The sequence below is a fragment of the Myotis yumanensis genome, unplaced genomic scaffold, assembly GCF_028538775.1.
Source record: "Myotis yumanensis isolate MYYU_CA2020_CCGP unplaced genomic scaffold, mMyoYum1.0.hap1 SCAF_21, whole genome shotgun sequence".
Lineage (NCBI taxonomy): Eukaryota > Metazoa > Chordata > Mammalia > Chiroptera > Vespertilionidae > Myotis > Myotis yumanensis.
Genome location: NW_027223772.1, coordinates 12,917,750 through 12,936,217, shown reverse-complemented (window position 1 = coordinate 12,936,217; position 18,468 = coordinate 12,917,750). Strand labels below are relative to the sequence as shown.

General features: G+C 42.0%; 1 protein-coding gene across 1 annotated transcript; it reads right to left on the bottom strand.

The window, feature by feature from the left end:
* Window positions 1-547: 547 nt before the first annotated feature.
* FAM240B (family with sequence similarity 240 member B) lies at window positions 548-11,957 on the bottom strand. Its single transcript, XM_070400894.1, has 2 exons — window positions 11,812-11,957; window positions 548-677 (listed from the first exon to the last, which is right to left on the bottom strand). Exons 1-2 carry the CDS (start codon window positions 11,952-11,954, stop codon window positions 584-586), a joined length of 237 nt encoding a protein of 78 aa, XP_070256995.1. The 5' UTR covers window positions 11,955-11,957; the 3' UTR covers window positions 548-583.
* Between the last annotated feature and the right edge of the window lie 6,511 nt (window positions 11,958-18,468).

The following is an 18,468-nucleotide window of genomic DNA, read 5'->3' as shown; positions in this document are numbered from 1 at the left end:
GTACTGAGCAATATCTTGTTTTCACTGCTTATTTCTGATTACGCATGTTTATGAAAAAAAGCAATTCAAACCATACGAAGAGAAAATAAATTAGTTCCTTTTATTTCAAACCATATCTTCTCTTTATAGTAATTGCTTTATTTCTGTAAGTGGTTGCATTTTTGTCTTCACACACAGGGGAGACAGGAAGCAAAGATTATATGACTGTTTTCCCAAAAGACTGAAGAAGCCAGATTCCCATCAAGATCATTGCCCTCCGTGAGCTTGGAGAAGGCATTCAGCTTTCACAGGGGAAGGAAATGTGAATAAGCTGCGCTGGGTGGATCTGTGAAGCGGGGGGAGTGCTAGTTCCAGGAGCTTTTATATTAAACCACCGGAGCTTCCTATCCCATTGGCAGTCATCCTCCTCCTGCAGGGAGAATGCCTTGGGTAGGACCTCCCATGAGCACAGGAAGGACTCGCCTGTTAGTGTGAGAGCAAACTGAGTGTCCTGCTCAGCAAGTGGACAGAAAGGAAGCATCTGTTTATCTCCTAGAAACTGCCCTTGGCTTGTTGTCTGTGAAGTGGAGGAGGCAGGAGGCTGTCAGCCCACAGTGCTCGCCTCCTGGGGCTTCTCCTCAGGATGGTCCAGCATCCGCAGTCTCTCCTCCAGTCTCCGCTTCCATTCTTCTCTGAGCCTGAGGGGAGAAACAGTACACTGGGCTTAGTGCATTGGCCTCCATGCCTGCTGGTCCCACGAAGGTTTTTTTTTTCCTTGTAAAAGAACATTATTAAGAGAAACATGACTTTTACAAATTAGTAAAGAGAAAAGTAAATAGACAAATGAGCAAAGCCTCTGAATATATAATTTCCCCCCAAGTTTATTCCTTCCTGTGTGGATTCAATGTAATCTCAACCAACGTCCCATCTTTCGTCGATAAGAATAAGTGGATACTAAATTTTGTATGGGAAGGCTAAAGAAATAGATTAGCAAAAACAATTTTGAAGAAAAAGAAAGATGGAGGACTCACACTGCATGATTTTGAGACTTAATATAAGGCTACCACCATCAAGACAGTGTGGCGTTGGTGAAGATCTATTGCAAATAGATCGATGGATTAAAATAGAGAGCCCAGAAATGAATATACACAAATATGGCCAGTTACTTTTGACAAGGGGCAAAGACAACTCATTGGAGGAAGGCATATATATATATATATATATATATATATATATATATATACAAATGGGGCTAGGACATCATACATCCATATTCAATAGAAAGTATGGACTTTGACCCATATTTCACATCTTATATAAAATTAATTATTGATCTAATGTAACTGTAAGACAAAGACTTTTTAGAAAAACACCCACAAAAGGATTTCTTTATTATATTCCTTGGGACCAGAAAGAATTTTTAGATACAACACAAAAGGCATGAGTCATTAAAAAAAAGGAAGATTTGGATTTAAATTTTCTCTGTGAAAGATACTGTAAAGAAAATAAAAGACAAGCCACAAATAGAGAGAAGATATTTAAAAATCACATATTCATGGACTTGGTTCCAGAATATATAAAATTCCAAACTCAGTGAGATGAAAATAAATAACTAAACATATAACTGGTAAAAAATTTGAACAGACATTTTACCAAACAAGTTGTGTGGATGACAAACAAGCCTATAAAAGATGCTCAACATAATTAGAAACATGCATATTAAAACCATAAGGAGATACCACCCACCTCATAGAATGATCAAAGCAAACAAACAAATAAACAAACAACAAACCCACCAGGAAAATACACAAAAAAGAAAAATATGAAAACAGAACAAAACAAAAACTCATGCCCTAGCATGTTTAGCACAGTGGTTAGAGCATTGGCCCTTGGAATGAAGGATCATGAGATTGATTCCACTCAAGGGCATGTACCCTGGTTGGGGTGCGTGTGGGAGGCAATCAATTGATGTGTCTCTCTCACATTGATGTTTCTCTCCCTCTGTCTCACACCCTCTCTTCTATTCTCTCTAAAAATCAATGGAAAAATATCCCTGGGTAAGGATTAACAACAAAACAAAAAATTCTCATAATGAAAGCCAAAACAGGTGTTGTCAGGACCCAACGAAGGTCAGGGGTTGCCACTATGATGAGGGCAAAAAAAAACCCAACCCCAAGCAGTGCAGCTGTACTGCCTATGGAAGCTGCAGAGATTCAAGACTGGAAGACCACAGAGGTAAAAAATCTTCCAATCCAGCGCCACCTGTTGGAAAATAGTAGAAAAGTACCATGAAGAACCACAGTAACGGAGATGACAAAAAGGAAATGAAAAATCCCCAGAAAGAAAACTCTGAATCGCATGGAAACATGTGATATAAATGACAGAGATTTCTGGATTGCAGTTCTGAAAATACTCAACAACATGAGAGAAAATACCAACAGGGAATTCAGTGCACTCAGAAAACAAATCAATAAACAAAAAGGGTGCTTTACCAAAGAGATTAGAATTTTCAAAAAGAACTGATCAGAAATTCTGAAAATTAAGAGTGCAATTAAGGAGATGGAGAGTAAACTATTGAGTATAGAAAACAGAACCAACAAAATGGAGGAAATAATTAGTGATATCCAAGATATGAAGCAAGAAATGATGCAGAGGGAAGAAGAGAGAGACCTGAGCATACAGAAAAATTAAAGAGCTCTACAGGAGCTATCTGGCTCCAACAGAAAAGGCAATATTAGAATTATAGGCATTGTGGAGGAGGAAGAGAGGGAGCATGGAATGGAGAGTCTATTAAAACAAATAGTGGGTGAGAACTTCCCAAAACTATAGAAGACTAGATCCTTGATTCCAAGAAGTAATCAGAATACCTAGTTACATCAATCCAAAGAGGCCCTCTGCAAGGCATTTGGTATTACAGCTGTCAAAACTAATGACAAAAAGAAATTATCAAGGCAGCCATGGAAAAGAAGGAAGTTGACCTACAAAGGAAAACTCATCAGAATTTCATCCAACTTCTCAGCAGAAAGTCTACATGCCAGATGAAAATGGTACCAAATGTTCAAATGTCTAAAAGAGAGAAATTACCAGGCACAAATAATATATCTAGCAAAATTATCCTTTAAATATGAAGGAGAAATAAAGATGTTTCCAGACATACAGAAGCTGAGGGATTTTATCACCAGAAAAGCTCAATTGCAGGAAATACTCAAAGAGTTACTCTACTTGAAACAAAGACCATAAAGTCACAACACTATAAGTAAGATCTCAAAAACTTACAACATAAACAGGGAGAATTTGTGACAACAAAAATATAAAAGAGGAGGGGGGACAGGTCTGAAGTGGCTAAGAAAGATGAAGAACAGAGGTACTAAAATATGAAAATAAAAAAACAAATTACAGTGTATATACAACTCAATTTTTTATAAATCTAACTAGAGGCCCCATGCATGACATTCGTGCACTTGGGGGGGGGGGGGGCTCTCAGCCTGGCCTGCACCCTTTAGCAGTCCGGGAGCCCTTGGGGGATATCTGACTGATGGTGGGGAGTGGGCCTAAGCCACAGTTGGACATCCGGTGGAGGCAGGAGAGGCTCCCGCCACTGCCACTGCACTAGCCAGCTGTCAGCCCAGGTGTGGCTGAGGGGTGCTCCATCTGTGGGAGCACACTGACCACTAAGGGGCAGCTCCTGCATTGCGCGTCTGCCCTCTGGTTGTCAGTGCACATCATAGCGACTGGTCATTCCACCATTTGGTTGATTGGCATATTACCCTTTTATTATATAGGATGGTAACCACACACAGAAATCCCCAAACCAGGACATATAGCTTAAAAAAAGAGGAAACAGAGCAAAGATGTATGGAATATGATCAAACAAAAACAACAGAAACATAAAGGAAAAGGACCAATGAAGGCCCAGAACTACCAGAAAACAAAAGCTAAAATGGCTATAGGAAATCCTCATACATTAATAATTAGCCTAAATGGAAATGGCCTGATTCACCAATAAAGAGGCACAGAGTAGAGAGTGGAGAAAAAACAAAACCCAACCGTGTGCTGCCTACAAGAGACACATCTACGCTGCAAAGTCAAAGATACATTCAAAGCAAAAGAATGGAAAATGACTCTCCAAGCAAACAGCATCCACAGAAAAGCAAGTGTAGCCATCTTTACAATTGACAAAATGGATTTTAAGAAACAAAGATAACATGTGACAAAGATGGATACTTTATTGTTGGGGTCCAACCCCAACAGGTCCAAGGATCCCCAAAGGTGTGGACGGAGTCGGCGAAGAATGTTCAGTTCATCAGCATAGCGAGGTTCTCCCTCCAGGATCTCCAGCGAAGTTCTGGTCAGGAACTCCAACCAAGTTCTGGTCAGGATCTCCAACCAAGTTCTGGTGCCATATTCTCTCACTGACTCAGTATGGCACATCTTCTCAATCTAAGTTCTGTACTATCCACCTTCTTACCCTACTTATCCTCTATAGGGGGGTCTGTAGCACCCTAGTGGAGTCCTATCCGTCCCGAGTGTGGGGGTTCTCAATTGGGGGGGGGGGCTTACCTAGGGGAATCCTGTTCCAGGGGTTCCCAAAGGTGTGGACGGAGTCAGCGAAGACTATCCACCCTCTTCCTACGGTGGAGTCCTAGCCGTCCCGAGTGCAGGGCGCTTACCTAGGGGTCCCTGTTTGGGCGCCAATTGCTGGGGTCCAACCCCAACGGGTCCAGGGATCCCCAAAGGTGTGGACGGAGTCGGCAAAGAAGGAATGACACGGAGACAGCCTTCAGTTGATCAGCAGCTTAGTCAGGACCTCTAGCCAGGATCTCCAGCCAAAGTTCTGGTCAGGATCTCCAGCGAAGTTCTGGCTAGGATCTCCAGCCAAGTTCTGGTCAGGATCTCCAGCGAAGTTCTGGCTAGGATCTCCAGCCAAGTTCTGGTCAGGATCTCCAGCCAAGGTCTGGTTAGGTTCTCCAGCGAAGTTCTGTAGCCAGGTTCTGTCCAGGATCTTTTGCCATGTTCTCTCTCTAGGTTCTCTCTCTAGGTTCTGTGTCCAGGTTCTGTCCCTAGGTTCTGTCCCTAGGTTCTGTCTCTAGGTTCTGTGTCTAGGTTCTGTCTTGGATCTCCAGCCTAGTCCTGTCTCTAGGTTCTGTCTCTAGGTTCTCTAGCCAGGTTCTAGCCAGGTTCGGTTGCCATGTTCTGTCTAGGTTCTCCAGCCAAGATCTGTAGCCAGGTTCTGTCCAGGATCTTTTGCCATGTTCTCTGGCTAGGTTCTGGTTAGGATCTGATGAGGTTCTGATGTTTATTGTCTTGTTACATCCATATTTATACCAGCCGATTTTAATCCTGTCAATTTCTATTACAAAGGTTAGGGCGTTTCTTATCTCCATTCTAGGGAGTAAAGATTATGTAGCTTAACTACCCGCCTGGCACTTAATTAAGGGGTTGTATCCCCTCCCTAACCTCAGGGAAAGATCCCCACCTGGGGAAACAACCTTTCTCAGAGAGGTGACCTTGGTTAAAACACATGGCGCTAAAGAGAGCAAACATATTAAGAACAATATGCTATATATGCCAGGTCCCTTGAAACATATGCTGTGCAGATGTTTCTTTCCTGCAGCGACTGTGTCAAGCAGCAAGGATGGACCGGCTCCCGGCACTTTATAATGATAAAGGGAACACTACATCAATAAGCCATAACACTTCTTAATATATATGCACCCAATCAGGGAGCACCGAAATATATAAAAAACTATTCACAGAACTAAAGGGAGAAACAGATCAAAACACAATGATAATTGGGGTCCTTAATACTTCATTGACAGCTCTAGATAGATCAACCAAACAGAAAATCAATAAAGAGATATTGGCCTTAAATGAAACACTGGACCAAATGGACATAATTGACATTTACAGAACCTTGCATCCCATAAAATCAGATGATGCATTCTTTTCCAGTGTACATGGGACAGTTCTCAAAGATAGACCATATGTTGAACACAAAATTAGCATCAACAAATTCAAGAAGATTGAAATTATACCACGCATCGTCTCTGACCATAATGCCTTGAAATTAGAACTCAACTGCAAAAAGGGCATAAAGAAACCCACAAATACGTGAAGATTAAATTACATACTACTGAAAAAATGGCTGAATCTAAGAAGAAATAAAAGGCGAGTTCAAAAGATATATAGAGCCAAATGAGAATGACATTACAAGATATCAAAACCTCTGGGATGCAGTGACAGCAGTATTAAGAGGGAATTTTATATCATTACAGGCCTATCTCAAGAAACAAGAAAAATCCCAAGTAAATAATCTAACATCACATCGTAAGGTACTAGAAAGAGAAGAACAAAAGCATCCCCAAGTCAGTCTTAGCTATTGTAAATAACATTGCTATGAGCATAGGGGTGCATATATTCCTTTTCATTGCTCTTTTGGGATTTTTAGGATATATTCCCAGAAGTGGGATGTCTGGATCAAACAGAAGTTCCATTTTTAATTTTTTGTGGAAATTCCATTCTGTTTTCCACAGTGGCTGCCCCAGTCTGCATTCCCACCAGCAGTGAAGTAGTGTTCCCTTTTCTCCACATCCTCACCAGCACTTGTTGTTTGTAGATTTTTTTTTATGATAGTTATTCTGACAGATGTGAAATAATATCTCATTGTGGTTTTAATTTGCATTTCTTTGATGATTAGTGACTTTGAGCATTTTTTCACGTCGCTTGGCCATTTGTAGGTCCTCTTTGGGGAAATGTCTACTCAGGTCTTTTGTCCATTTTTTAATTGGATTGTTTGTGTTCCTTTTGTTGAGTTGTATGAGTGCTTTATATATTTTGGATATTAACCCCTTATCAGATGTATCATTGGCAAATATGTTCTCCCATACAGTGGGTTCCCTTTCCATTTTGATGCTGGTTTCTTTTGCTGTGTAGAAGCTTTTTATTTTGATGTAGTCCCATTTATTTATTTTCTCCAACATTATTTATTTATTGTCTCCTTTGCCCTACAAGATGTATCTGTAAACATATTGTTATGTGAGATGTCTGAGATTTTACTGCTGATGTTCTTCTTTAACATTTTATGGTTTCATGCCTTACAGTTAAGTCTTTTATCAATTTTGAGTTTATTCTTGTGTATGGTGTAAGCTTGTGGTCTCCTTTCATCTTTTTGCATGGTGTTTGTCCAGTTTTCCCAACACCATTTGTTAAAGATGCTGTCTTTACTCCATGGTATGTTCTTGCCTCCTTTGTCAAATATTAATTGACATAATTGTGTGGGCCAATTTCTGGGTCTCTGTTCTGATCCATTGGTCTATATGCCTGTTTTGTAACAGTACCCGGATGTCTTGTTTATAATGCCTCTATAGTATAGCTTGATATCCAGTATTGTGATCCCTTATACTTTGTTCTTCTTTCTCAAGATTGCTGCAGCTATTTGGGATCTTTTATTGTTCCATATAAATTTTTGTAGTATTTGTTCAAGCTAGATTACTTTGAGTAGATAGATATTTTAATGGTGTTAATTATTCTAATTAATAAACATGGTATATGCTTCCATTTTTTTTGAATCTTCCTCTATTTCTTTTTTCAATGTCCTATAGTTTTCCAAGAATAAGTCTTTTACCTCCTTGGTTAAGTTTATTCCTAGCTATCTTAATATCTTATTTTTGTTGTTTTTGTAGCAATGGTAATTGGGATACTTTTTTAGTTTCCCTTTCTGAGAATTCATTAAAGGTGTATAAAAATGGCATTGATTTCTGGATGTTGATTTTGTATCCTGCTATTTTGCTGAATGCATTTTTAAGTCTAGTATTTTCTGGTGTGAGGGAATCACTCAGAACAGGAAACCCCAGAGCCCTCAGCCCTGGCTTATGCTTACGCAGCTTCAGTCCACTCTGCCCTCCCTCTGCTATAGCCCAAGGTAAGTGGCTGCACATGACATTTGTGTGTGGGCCCTTTAAGAGGGTGGCTACATTTCCAGTTGACTCTCCCTGGCAGACAACAGCCCTAGTGCTTTTCACAGCCAGATGTTATGTGAGTACCTTTCTCAGTTCTGGTGCTCTGTGCTGGGGGCCCAACTTGGGGATCAGACCCCAGAGTTCTCAGCAGAAAACCCCACAGATGAGCTATCTCTCCAGGACTTCAGCTGCTGTCTGTGGGAGCCCAGCCAGCCCTTTTCCACCACCGCCCTTCTACCAGTCTCTATGTGGTCTCCACTTTCCATCCTTGGTTATCAGAGTTCTCTCCAGCTAGTCTTCAGTTGATTATTCAGGATGGTTGTTTTTTTAAAAAAAATTTAGTTGTATTTCCAGTTTGGTCCTGGGAGTTTGTCTATGTAGCATCGACATATGCCACCACCATTTTTAATCAAAGTTCACATTTTAAAAGATTTATTATTTTTCCTGTGGAAGAGGAGCAAACTAACCTAACTTTGATGGGGTCATTTCTGTGGCATATAGGAGCCTGGAGAATTAAGGCATTTGTTTTATGCACCATTTGCATTTGGTGGCCTTTTCTATAGTTCATTCTCTGATTACAAAATGGTACAATCCTATCTAATAATAGACAAACATGGTAATTGACCACACCTTCGCTACATTTCCCATAGGCTAATCAGGGCGATATTCAAATTAACTGCCAACAAAGATGGCAACCTAGGTGCAATGCTGGAAGGCGAAAGGCGAAAGATGGAAGAAGACGCCTGCCGCTGACAGTGATCGGAAACCCAGGCGACAGGCAAGAGCCGGGTGGCAGGGCAAAGGGGGCCCCTGGAGGCTGCCTTTGCCCTGCCCCCTGGCCCGTGATTGGAGAACTGGGGGCCGCCAGGGTGGTGGGGTGAGGAGAAGGAGCAGGAGAATAATCCAACAAACAATAAGGGAAACAGAAATGCGTGGTGGAAGGGATTTGAAGGGTGGGTAGGGGCATTGCCCAATTATAATGCAATTGGTTTGTTAGTACTATTCACGGGAAGACAGCATCCTGACTCCTTCTCTATAAGGCATATTGGGAGTAAAAATGATGCATCCATGTGGAAATATGATTAGGGGTTGGAAGACAGACAGGGAAAGAAGAAGTCAGAAATAGACACTGAGAGAGTCACTGACTAGCTGGTTGCAGTAGTGATAGAATAAAAAAGTGAGGGATATCTCTGGAAGATTCAAGAGATAGGGGGCAACTCTTCTATGATTTTGAATTGCCCAGCAGATTTCCACATACAAACGTGTACACGCCTATGTTTGTATGCACACACATATACACATAACTGACTGCCCTCCCTGGAAGCACAGAAGAAGAAGCTGCCAGAAGAAGAAGCCACCCACCTTTGGTCCAGGCGCCAGCGCCAGCTGCTGGCTGCATCCCAGGAGACAGACAAGCCACCCCCCCCCCCCCCCCCCGAGGTCCCAGGCTGCAGCCACCCAGAGAAGCTGCCAGCCCTGTGGTCCAGGGCACCAGCACTGGTGGCCAGGGAAATAGATTCCCTCTTCTCCTACTGCAGTCATTACTTCAATATTCCCTTTCTGAATTTCTCTCCTGTGCTGCAGCCCAACTCCACTTTTCATCGGAGGATACGGAACAGAGAGAGCAGTGTTAAAAGCTTGCATTTTTAAGCCGGTAGGTTGGTACTTAAACATATAAATGGAAAAGCAGAGTCCTTAAGGTAACAAAGGCTACAAAGGACAGGGAAAGCGCATGACCTATTATATCCAGCAATCCATATGGGGACTGAAAACTTTGCAATGATGACAATTAGTGAAGATATGAATCAACTAAAATAGTTGGCAGGGACAATTCTTCCATCTTTGAAAATATCTACATCAAATCTGTTTAAATAAACTTTCATCTGCATAATATAACACATTCTGACAAGACCACCACCACCACCAGTGTGGTCAGTATTGTGCCGATAAATGTTTAATAACTGAGGGACACACACACACACACACCCCCACCCCACCCCCCCCCCCCCGCCACAGAGTGCACAAATTTTTGTGCACCGGGCTACTAGTATTGTTATAGAAACCTGGGAGAAAATAGAGCACACACACACAAACTCTGCCATCCCAAGAGTAAAATTTTACCACTCTTAATACCTGAGTGTATTTTCTTCTATCCATTTTACTATACATACAGGTAGACTTTGTATGTGTGCATATAGACAAATATTTTGACCAAATCAGATCATATTGCAAGTTTTGCTTTTAATATTGCACCCAGGGCTTCTGGAAGGGAAGCTGCAGTACCGGGTTCTTACTGGCATCTGGTTCCATGAGCTTGTGGACCAGGACTGAGTGGAGGAAGATGGCCGGGACCCCACCACTGACTCTTCTTGCTCCCCTGGAATCTCCAGGACTGGATACTCTCACATGTGGGCTCCAGCATGCAGAATAGCTTGGTTTTCACATTACACGGGAATGAAGCTGGATTGGTAGCAGAGTTCATGTCTGGGTGTGGAGACAGCCTATTTCCCTTCAGGGGCTAAGAAAGGTTTTTATAAGTTCATGTTGACTCAGCACATGTGAATTACACTTGTTTTCAGCTCGGCATGCTCACAAACATGGAGGCACGGTGCCTTGCTGACTAGCAGAGGCCCAGCTGCCACTCCTCTTGTGAGTGGACATCTCGGCAAACAGACCACTTGGCTGGGCTGCTCCTATTTTAGGGACAGAAAACATAGACACTCCCTGAAAAACTGAGCTGATTTGCATGCTTTAAGGCTCTGCACATGTGCGGACAGGTGCTGCTCCTTGTCCTCAGAGCAATGTTGACACATGTGACACATGTCTTCTCACATGAGTACATGTTCCCCTCTGAGCGAACTCCTTTGGCTAGAACACAACTTCATTTGCCAATGAGGAAAAGACCACACCAGCTTTCCCGCACAGATCTTAATATGTATAACCCCAGACATGGGATCTTCCACATTCACACTTACCTGTTGACACAATTCTGAAATTTAGTATAATCTCATGTGCTGGGGATGGTAACAAAGGCAGGATGGGGAGATATTTTGTAGTTCATCTAGAACCTCATTGTTATTTATACAAAAATGCTCATTTTATCTACAAGTCATTGGTTCTCAGTGGGGTGACTTTGCCTTCCAGGGCACATTTGTTAATGTCAGGAGATAGTTAACAGGAATTATCTGGTCCTAACTGTCAAAAGTGCTGAGGTTGAGAAACGCTGGTATAGATTGTGGTAAGACTGAGTGGGTAGAGGAGTTAAACATGTCTTTAATTTTCTATACTTTATGATATTCTGACATCTTGAAACTCCTGCTGGCTACATAAACTCTGTCCATCCAGGACTTGCCCTCTATTAGAGAGAGCAAAAAGCTTGGCTGCTAAGCATCTAATTCAATCCTGCTCCTATGACCCCAACTACTTCCTTACCTAATTGTCCCACGTGAAGTCATACTTCCTCTGTCCCAAATCATCCCACGGCAAGGGACCAGGCAGCTAGGGACCACATCTATAGACTAAATAAATCCACTGGAATTATTCAGCTAACAGTCCTAACCTGATTACCTGCCCTTCCTCGCCTTTCCCATGGAGACCCCAGGAAAGGCTCTGGCTTAGACTTCCCCTTGGGTTCTGTCTTCTGCAACCTGATGAGAAGCTGGTGCTTCTGCTGTGGCTCTGCATGGCCCATGGTGGCCCCTCTCTGAGCCCTCATTCTTCCTTCTTCTAGGCTGCAGCGACTTTACCACACCACAGCCAGCACTCACATTCTCAGAACAATGGGTAATGAAATCATCCGGTCTCCCCATCTTCACATCTGGTCTATTTCTGGGGAACCCTACTTTTCAAAAGTAGTAGAGAAACCCCCACATACTTCCTCAGGGCGCTCCTTCCCTGACGATCCTCCTCCAGCTCCCGGTAGTAAGTCTGTTTGCTAATTTCTTTTTCCCAGAAGCTTTTGAGCTCGTGACAAGTTTCACAGCAAAAGACTTCCCGACGGATGTATTGGTTGTTCATCCCCTAAAAACAAACAAAAACAAAATGACAAATCTCAGCCCCTCAAATAAAGCCACTCGAATGTGGAGTCATGAAAGATGGGTTTGAACCCAGACATTGCCTTGTATGCTTTTAGTGACTCTGAACAAATCACCAGCCACTATGAGCCTGTTTCCATAACTGTAACTGTGGAAAATAATCGGAAAATATTGCAAAAAAATTTAAAATGAGCAAAAATTAAAAAGGTGTTGAGTAACTGTTCCAGATTATCTGGTTATATATAGGCCGGGCACTTTCATTGTCCTTGAGCTAGTTCACAACTCTGTAAATTATAGAAAAAGTGTGGTAGCACAAGTCATTCTTGAACATAGAAATTCAAATAAATTTTGTCCAGTGGGATGTAATTGATATCCCTATGGATATCAACCAATTTTTCATAAACTTGTAAATTCATCTCAGTATTCTTATTGCCTACATATGTGTTGTTGTTTTTTAAATTCTCCTTTGAATACGTTGTAATATCTTTCTAGTTACCTCATTAATTAATTATTAAGCTTGGTACAATACTTGAAATGTTTATTTTACATTTTAGGAGAGTTATGATTTTAACTTTGTTAAAAAAAAAGTATCCTTTAACAGTTGCTTTAAGTTGCATGTGAAATGGATAACGTATGCAAATAGTAAATAGGCACCCAAAAATGTTATGCTCTTTCCATCCTTCCTCACAGAATAACCTCTATGGTTTATTGAGCACATAGTGTGAAATGGGCATTTTACACACGCGGGTGCATTTGATCTCACTACAACTCAGAGATGGATGATGTCACACTCATTGGTCTGATGAGAAAACTGAGAGAATTTGCCTGTCATCTCATTACTGAACATGAAGGAATGGGAATTTGAACCTAGGTTTGTCTGTCTTCAAAGTAGATGCTCTCTCCTCCGTCAGTCCTCATCATGAGACATGGCCACTGGGAGCTGAGAAGGAGGACAGAAGACTGTTGCCATTACTGCGACTTCGGTCAAAAACCCTTTCTGTGCTCTGAGCCCAAGTTTCCTTTCCATGAAGTGGAGATTAAATGTGATCATACAGAGGACACTGCCCAACACACTGCCATTCACTCCCCAACGTTCATCTACCCACACAGCAGATGCTTGCTCTTGGGAGCTCACAGTCTGTTGTCCTGTCCCTCCCAGGGAATCACCACTGACGTTCTCATTGTCTGTAGTTTATGTATGATAGTAAATGTGTTGCTGCTTATTGACTCAGCCTATATTTCAGGTTTATCTATCTCTGTTTATGGGCTGACAAGACTAGAAATCCTTTAATCTCATGGACAAGATGCTTCCTTTCCTGTCCAAGGTCCAGTGTTGGGCTGTGTCCAGAGAAGCCTTTAGCAAAAGCTCTTGGTGGTGAGTTTCACGCTTACACCATTTAGTCTGTACATTTGGGAGTCACTGGGAGATGCCCGACATGTCTAAGAAGTGATTATGTTACTACAGTTGACAGTTGCCACTCTGCTAAAGACTGGACTCAATCCTCCATGTTATTGCTCAGCCTAACTGCTTGTTTAGCTGGAAACTGCTGGAAACCTGAACTTCAGCATCTAAGATCATGCTGACTTGTAAGAACTGCTACAAGAGGAAATGCATCTGTTTTAGATGGCTTGTAACAGCCTCTCCCTCTCACCCCCCCTTTTTTTCTTGCTTTGCATTTGTTGCTCCATATACTGTGCTCATTGTGAGAAGCATGTTAGTAGCTGGGATCAACCGCTTTGTACTGTAAAGAAACAAAATTGATAGCAATTTTAGAAAAACCTCAAAATAAAGCAGGGAGCAGGGAATGAACGGTGTCCAGTGTTCCCTAGGGGTACTGACTGCTCCTCTCTGCACCTGCAGAGGGGCTCTGAGGAGAGCAACAAGGATCACTTCCCAAGTCGTCCCCTCAGTGGGACCAGGGAGAAGGGGAAGCGCTGTGATTCCTTGAGACAGATCGTGGTGCTTTTCTAGTCACAGAAATAAGTCCTAAGGAACGTGCAGGCATGCACACCCATCAGGTACCTGAACCTCCAGAGTCACTTAAAGGTCTTTGAGATAAAACTCGTATTTTTTCCTGAGGAATTTTTCAAAATGAGGTGTCTCCATTCTGTTCTTAAGCAACTTTTTATAAACACGTTTATATTTTTGCAGTCATTTATCCAAATTTCAAATTGCTACTTTCATCCTATGGTGTATGCAGATAAGAGGGAAATAGACTTCCCAGGTGACCTCTCCTGAGATTCTCTACGAATATAGGATATTTTTTATTGACACCCAGATAGCTGTGTTTTCCTTCACCTTCAATGGCACAAAACTTAGCAGCAGCAAGTTTAAGTAACTATAATGGCTAGGAGTTCACAGGAATGAGTCATTCTGGTTATCTTCATATTAAACACTTAGGAATAATAGCTGCTTCCCCCTTTAAGAATATCTATCAGGGTCATTGAGTTTACCTTTTTGTGTCCCCGATTTTGTTATAAAAATGGGTACAGATAAATATTTCTCTTTTTTAAGATGGAAAATAGGATAAAAGGCATTGGTATTGGCAATGATACTCAGTCCCTGGGTGACAACAAAGAGTGACATGCTTTAGGGATGAAGCAAGGCTGTCTCACTAGTGGCCAGATAAACCCTTTGACAGGCCCTCACCTACTGGTGGGTGGACTGTGGGTCTGTGATCTCTGGCTTATTGTTATGCTCTTCATTGAGCACATGTTGGATGCCTTCAGTCCTCAAAGTGCTTTACAGTCCTCATTCATTTCGCACAAGCCCACTCTTGTCCACGTTATCAGAGGAGGTGCAAAAAGGCAGGCCGGTGCCTAAGGTCACCCCATTGAAGGGGATGGAGGTGGGATTCAAGTCCTGCCCAACTCCCAAACCTGTGCTCACCACCAGCACACGACTTGGCAATCAGCTACAGAGATGGCACTCGTGGAAAGAGCTGGGTGGCTCTAGAAGCATACCTCCTGCTTCAGTTGTTCTGAGCCATGTGAAGATCATTAATCCCTTATCAAGGCTGAACTAGATGAACTTTTTTCAAGATTAGTGTGTGCTATTACAGTAACACGGATAGCTGTGTTTTCTTCATAATAAACACTTAGGAATAGTAGCTGCTTCCTCCCTTTAAGAATATCTATGAGGGTCATTGAGTTTACCTTTTTGTGTCCTCAATTTTGATATAAACATAGGTACAGATAAATATTTCTCTTTTTTAAGATAGACTTCCTTTTCTCTCTTCAATACCTTTGTCACAGGAGCACACCACAGCAGTTTTATGTGTTTCATGATAAGGACGTACGCACAGACACACACAGACACAATGCTCATGGACACGGACTCTTCCTACACCCGCACTTGTGAAATGTACCCTCGCCCTCCTCACAAGCGCCCCTTCCATCACCCTGCAATTCTGACTCTACAGATGCAGAGGATGTGGCTGCCACTTCATTTCCTCTCAGGCGGACCTTTTCCTTGGGATGAAATCACCTGAAGGGCTGATGCTCCTGGGTCCAGAAGCAAGATGAGGATGGCCTTTGGTGGGACTTGCTAGGTGTCTCCTCCCATCCCCCCTTTGGCCCCCCCTGGAGAGAGATTAAAATGAGATTCCTTTCTACCCCTTCTGTCCTTCACAGATGGAAGTGGGAGCATGTGTGAGAGTGCTTCTCCTCAGGTCAGCACCTTTGTAGAAAGTATTTTCTTTTTAACCTCTCCTCACAGTTCAGTCAAGCTCTTTGAATTTAAGTCGTGAGTCCCTGTCCACAGTTTCCCCTCCAATTAATATCCTTCAAAGCCTTTCAGACGTTGCCAACAATTTGACATTTGGGTCTTGAGAAAAGGTGCAAGTGAAATAAAAGGACAATTGGGACAGTAAGAGTGACCTTGAGAAACATATGTCCTTTCTTCCGCTTAACTTTCTCATATTGAAAAAAAAATGGCCTTTTCTGTGAATTAAATGCAGATTAGCAGCCAAACTGCTAACATAGAATAGAATCTGGACCATGGTAAATGCTCATCATCATCATCATCATCAGCATCAATGCTCATAGCAAACTGCATTGAGTACAGTCTTAAATGCTATCTCACTTAATTCTCAACATACTGTGTTAGTTTCTATTATTCCCATATTTCTGGGTGAGGAAGTGAATATGGGAAGTGAGTGACCATCCCTCAGTCTCAGAGCCAGGAATCTAGCCCAAACCTGCCGCCCTCACAGACCTGGGTCCGCTCACTCACTGGGTGCTGACGTGACACCTGAGTAACAGTGAGCAACACACCCCCCTCTGCAGCTGCCAATGAGACACTGAGAATTATCTCCATGATGACAGTAGCTCTGGGAAGTAAGTCTTGTCATTCCCCCCGTTACCAGACAAGAAGCAGGTTGAGAAGGTCTAAGTGCTTGTCAGTATCACAGAAGCAGTAAATGCTGGTGCTGAGCTCTGAACCTATGCTGTCTGGTTCCAAATTCCTGTCATGTCATCACCTCCCACACTTTGAACCACCTTCCTCACTCATTTGAGGGAACGTGTACCTGCCCCAGTAAAAGAGACTGTTAGTGTCTGTCATCAAAAGGGATCATCACCACAAAAGCCCTGCCGGGGCATTGCTTAGACCCACCCAGTCTAACCGGTGCTCTCAGTCCTGTGAGCTTGGTCTGGGGTCTTGGTCACTGGATCAGACAGCACCCTTGTAGAAGACAGGAGCGCTGGGCACCCAGCTGGGAATGAGGACCAGTAAGATCATAAATATCAATCTAGTTAGTTGATTGGCTCAAAAATTAAATTTCAAACTGCTGTGTACATCAATATTGAGTCCATGTACAAACTGGCATATGGACCATAACAGGATTGTATGTACATTAAACTTCCTGAGTTGACAACTGTGCTCTGATTATGGAAGAGAATGACTGTGTTCTTAGGACGTTCACAATAAAGTATTTTGAAGTCTCATGGTGAGTCAACTTATTTTCAAATAGTTAGTCAAACTATGTAGAAAGATAAAGCAAATCTTAAAGCAAAGCGGGTGGTGGTAGGTGTATGTGGGTTAACAGTATGTGATAATTCCTTATTCTTTAATGTTTCACAGCCTTAAAATTTTCTTCAAATAAAAATGAAATAAACACAAATTACTTTTCTCTCCTTTCAAGAGAAAAATGGTTATTTGGCTTGCTTCTCTCAAATTTACCGCCCCCCCCCCCACCCCAACCTCTTGTGCAATACACAAACCCCTGTAGATAAACCGTGGACAATTTTACCTTTTGACATTCTTTGTAGTGAGCATTTTTAATGCCAAAAGTAAGCAACCGCTTATGACACAGGTGGGGGCATTGCAAGAAGACAGAGGAACCACCTTGAAAGAGCTCCCGAGCTCCCAATTGCAAAAACTGGAAACAATTTGAGCAGCAAAATAAGTAACATGATATTAGTTACAACCTAAAGAATTAATCCAAACTAATATAAATTATTGAAATGAATAAATGAGGGAGCAACTCTTCTTTTCAGAACTATTCTGATGAATAAATGTAGAAGAAATGAAGGGATATAAAATCGCCATGAGAATATCACAGTAATAATTGCTACAGACAGGATCCATTAATGGATAATAAAATGAGTGGATGAAGCTTTAAGGAAAAGTAGGGTATTTGCCTATATAGCCTCAAAATATCCTTCCAAAAAATTGCTAATTATTATGGTGGTTTTCAAGATGACCACAAATTCTTTGATTGCTCACCCTCCACTTCCCCCCAGGTGGAGCTGAACTCCTTCTTGCATCTGATGTGACTTGGTGACTGATGAGAAAATGGTAACTGCAGTGGAGAAACAAACAGCACCTCACCATGTGATCAAGGTTCACATCTCTGGGAATAAGCAATGTTGATATCACATGGCCCCTGCCACCATGTGACAGACGGGGACATTGCCTCTGTGGTATCTCCTAACTCCACAAACTTCAGTGTTTTCATGAGAAAACTGCAAACAAACTCAAATTCAAGCAATTACACAAAATACCTGACTACCACCCGTTAAACATGTCAAGGTCACTTGCCATGCTAGGCATGTAAGTCAAAGAAAGACTGAAAAAATTGTCACAGATTGAAAGAGATTAAAGAGACATGAACCCTAATCAATGTTTTTTCTTTCTAAACAGAAAATGGGCTGTGTATTTCTTTTAAAAGAGCGGGCACAAGCTAGAGTCTGCTCAAATATAATTGAGTTTCCAGAAATATTTTTTTCTTTTAGGTCATCGAATATCTGGATGGAAGGCTCCTTAATCATCTCTATTTCCCTGTTGAGTGAGAACTAGATTATGGTGGTGGTTGTCCCACATCCCTATCGCCTAGGGCAGTGGTTGGCAAACTCCTTAGCCAACAGAGCCAAATATCAACAGAACAACGATTGAAATTTCTTTAGAGAGCCAATTTTTTAAAACTTAAACTATATAGGCAACACATTGTTATTAACTTAAGTAGGGTACTCCTAAGGCTTAGGAAGAGCCACAC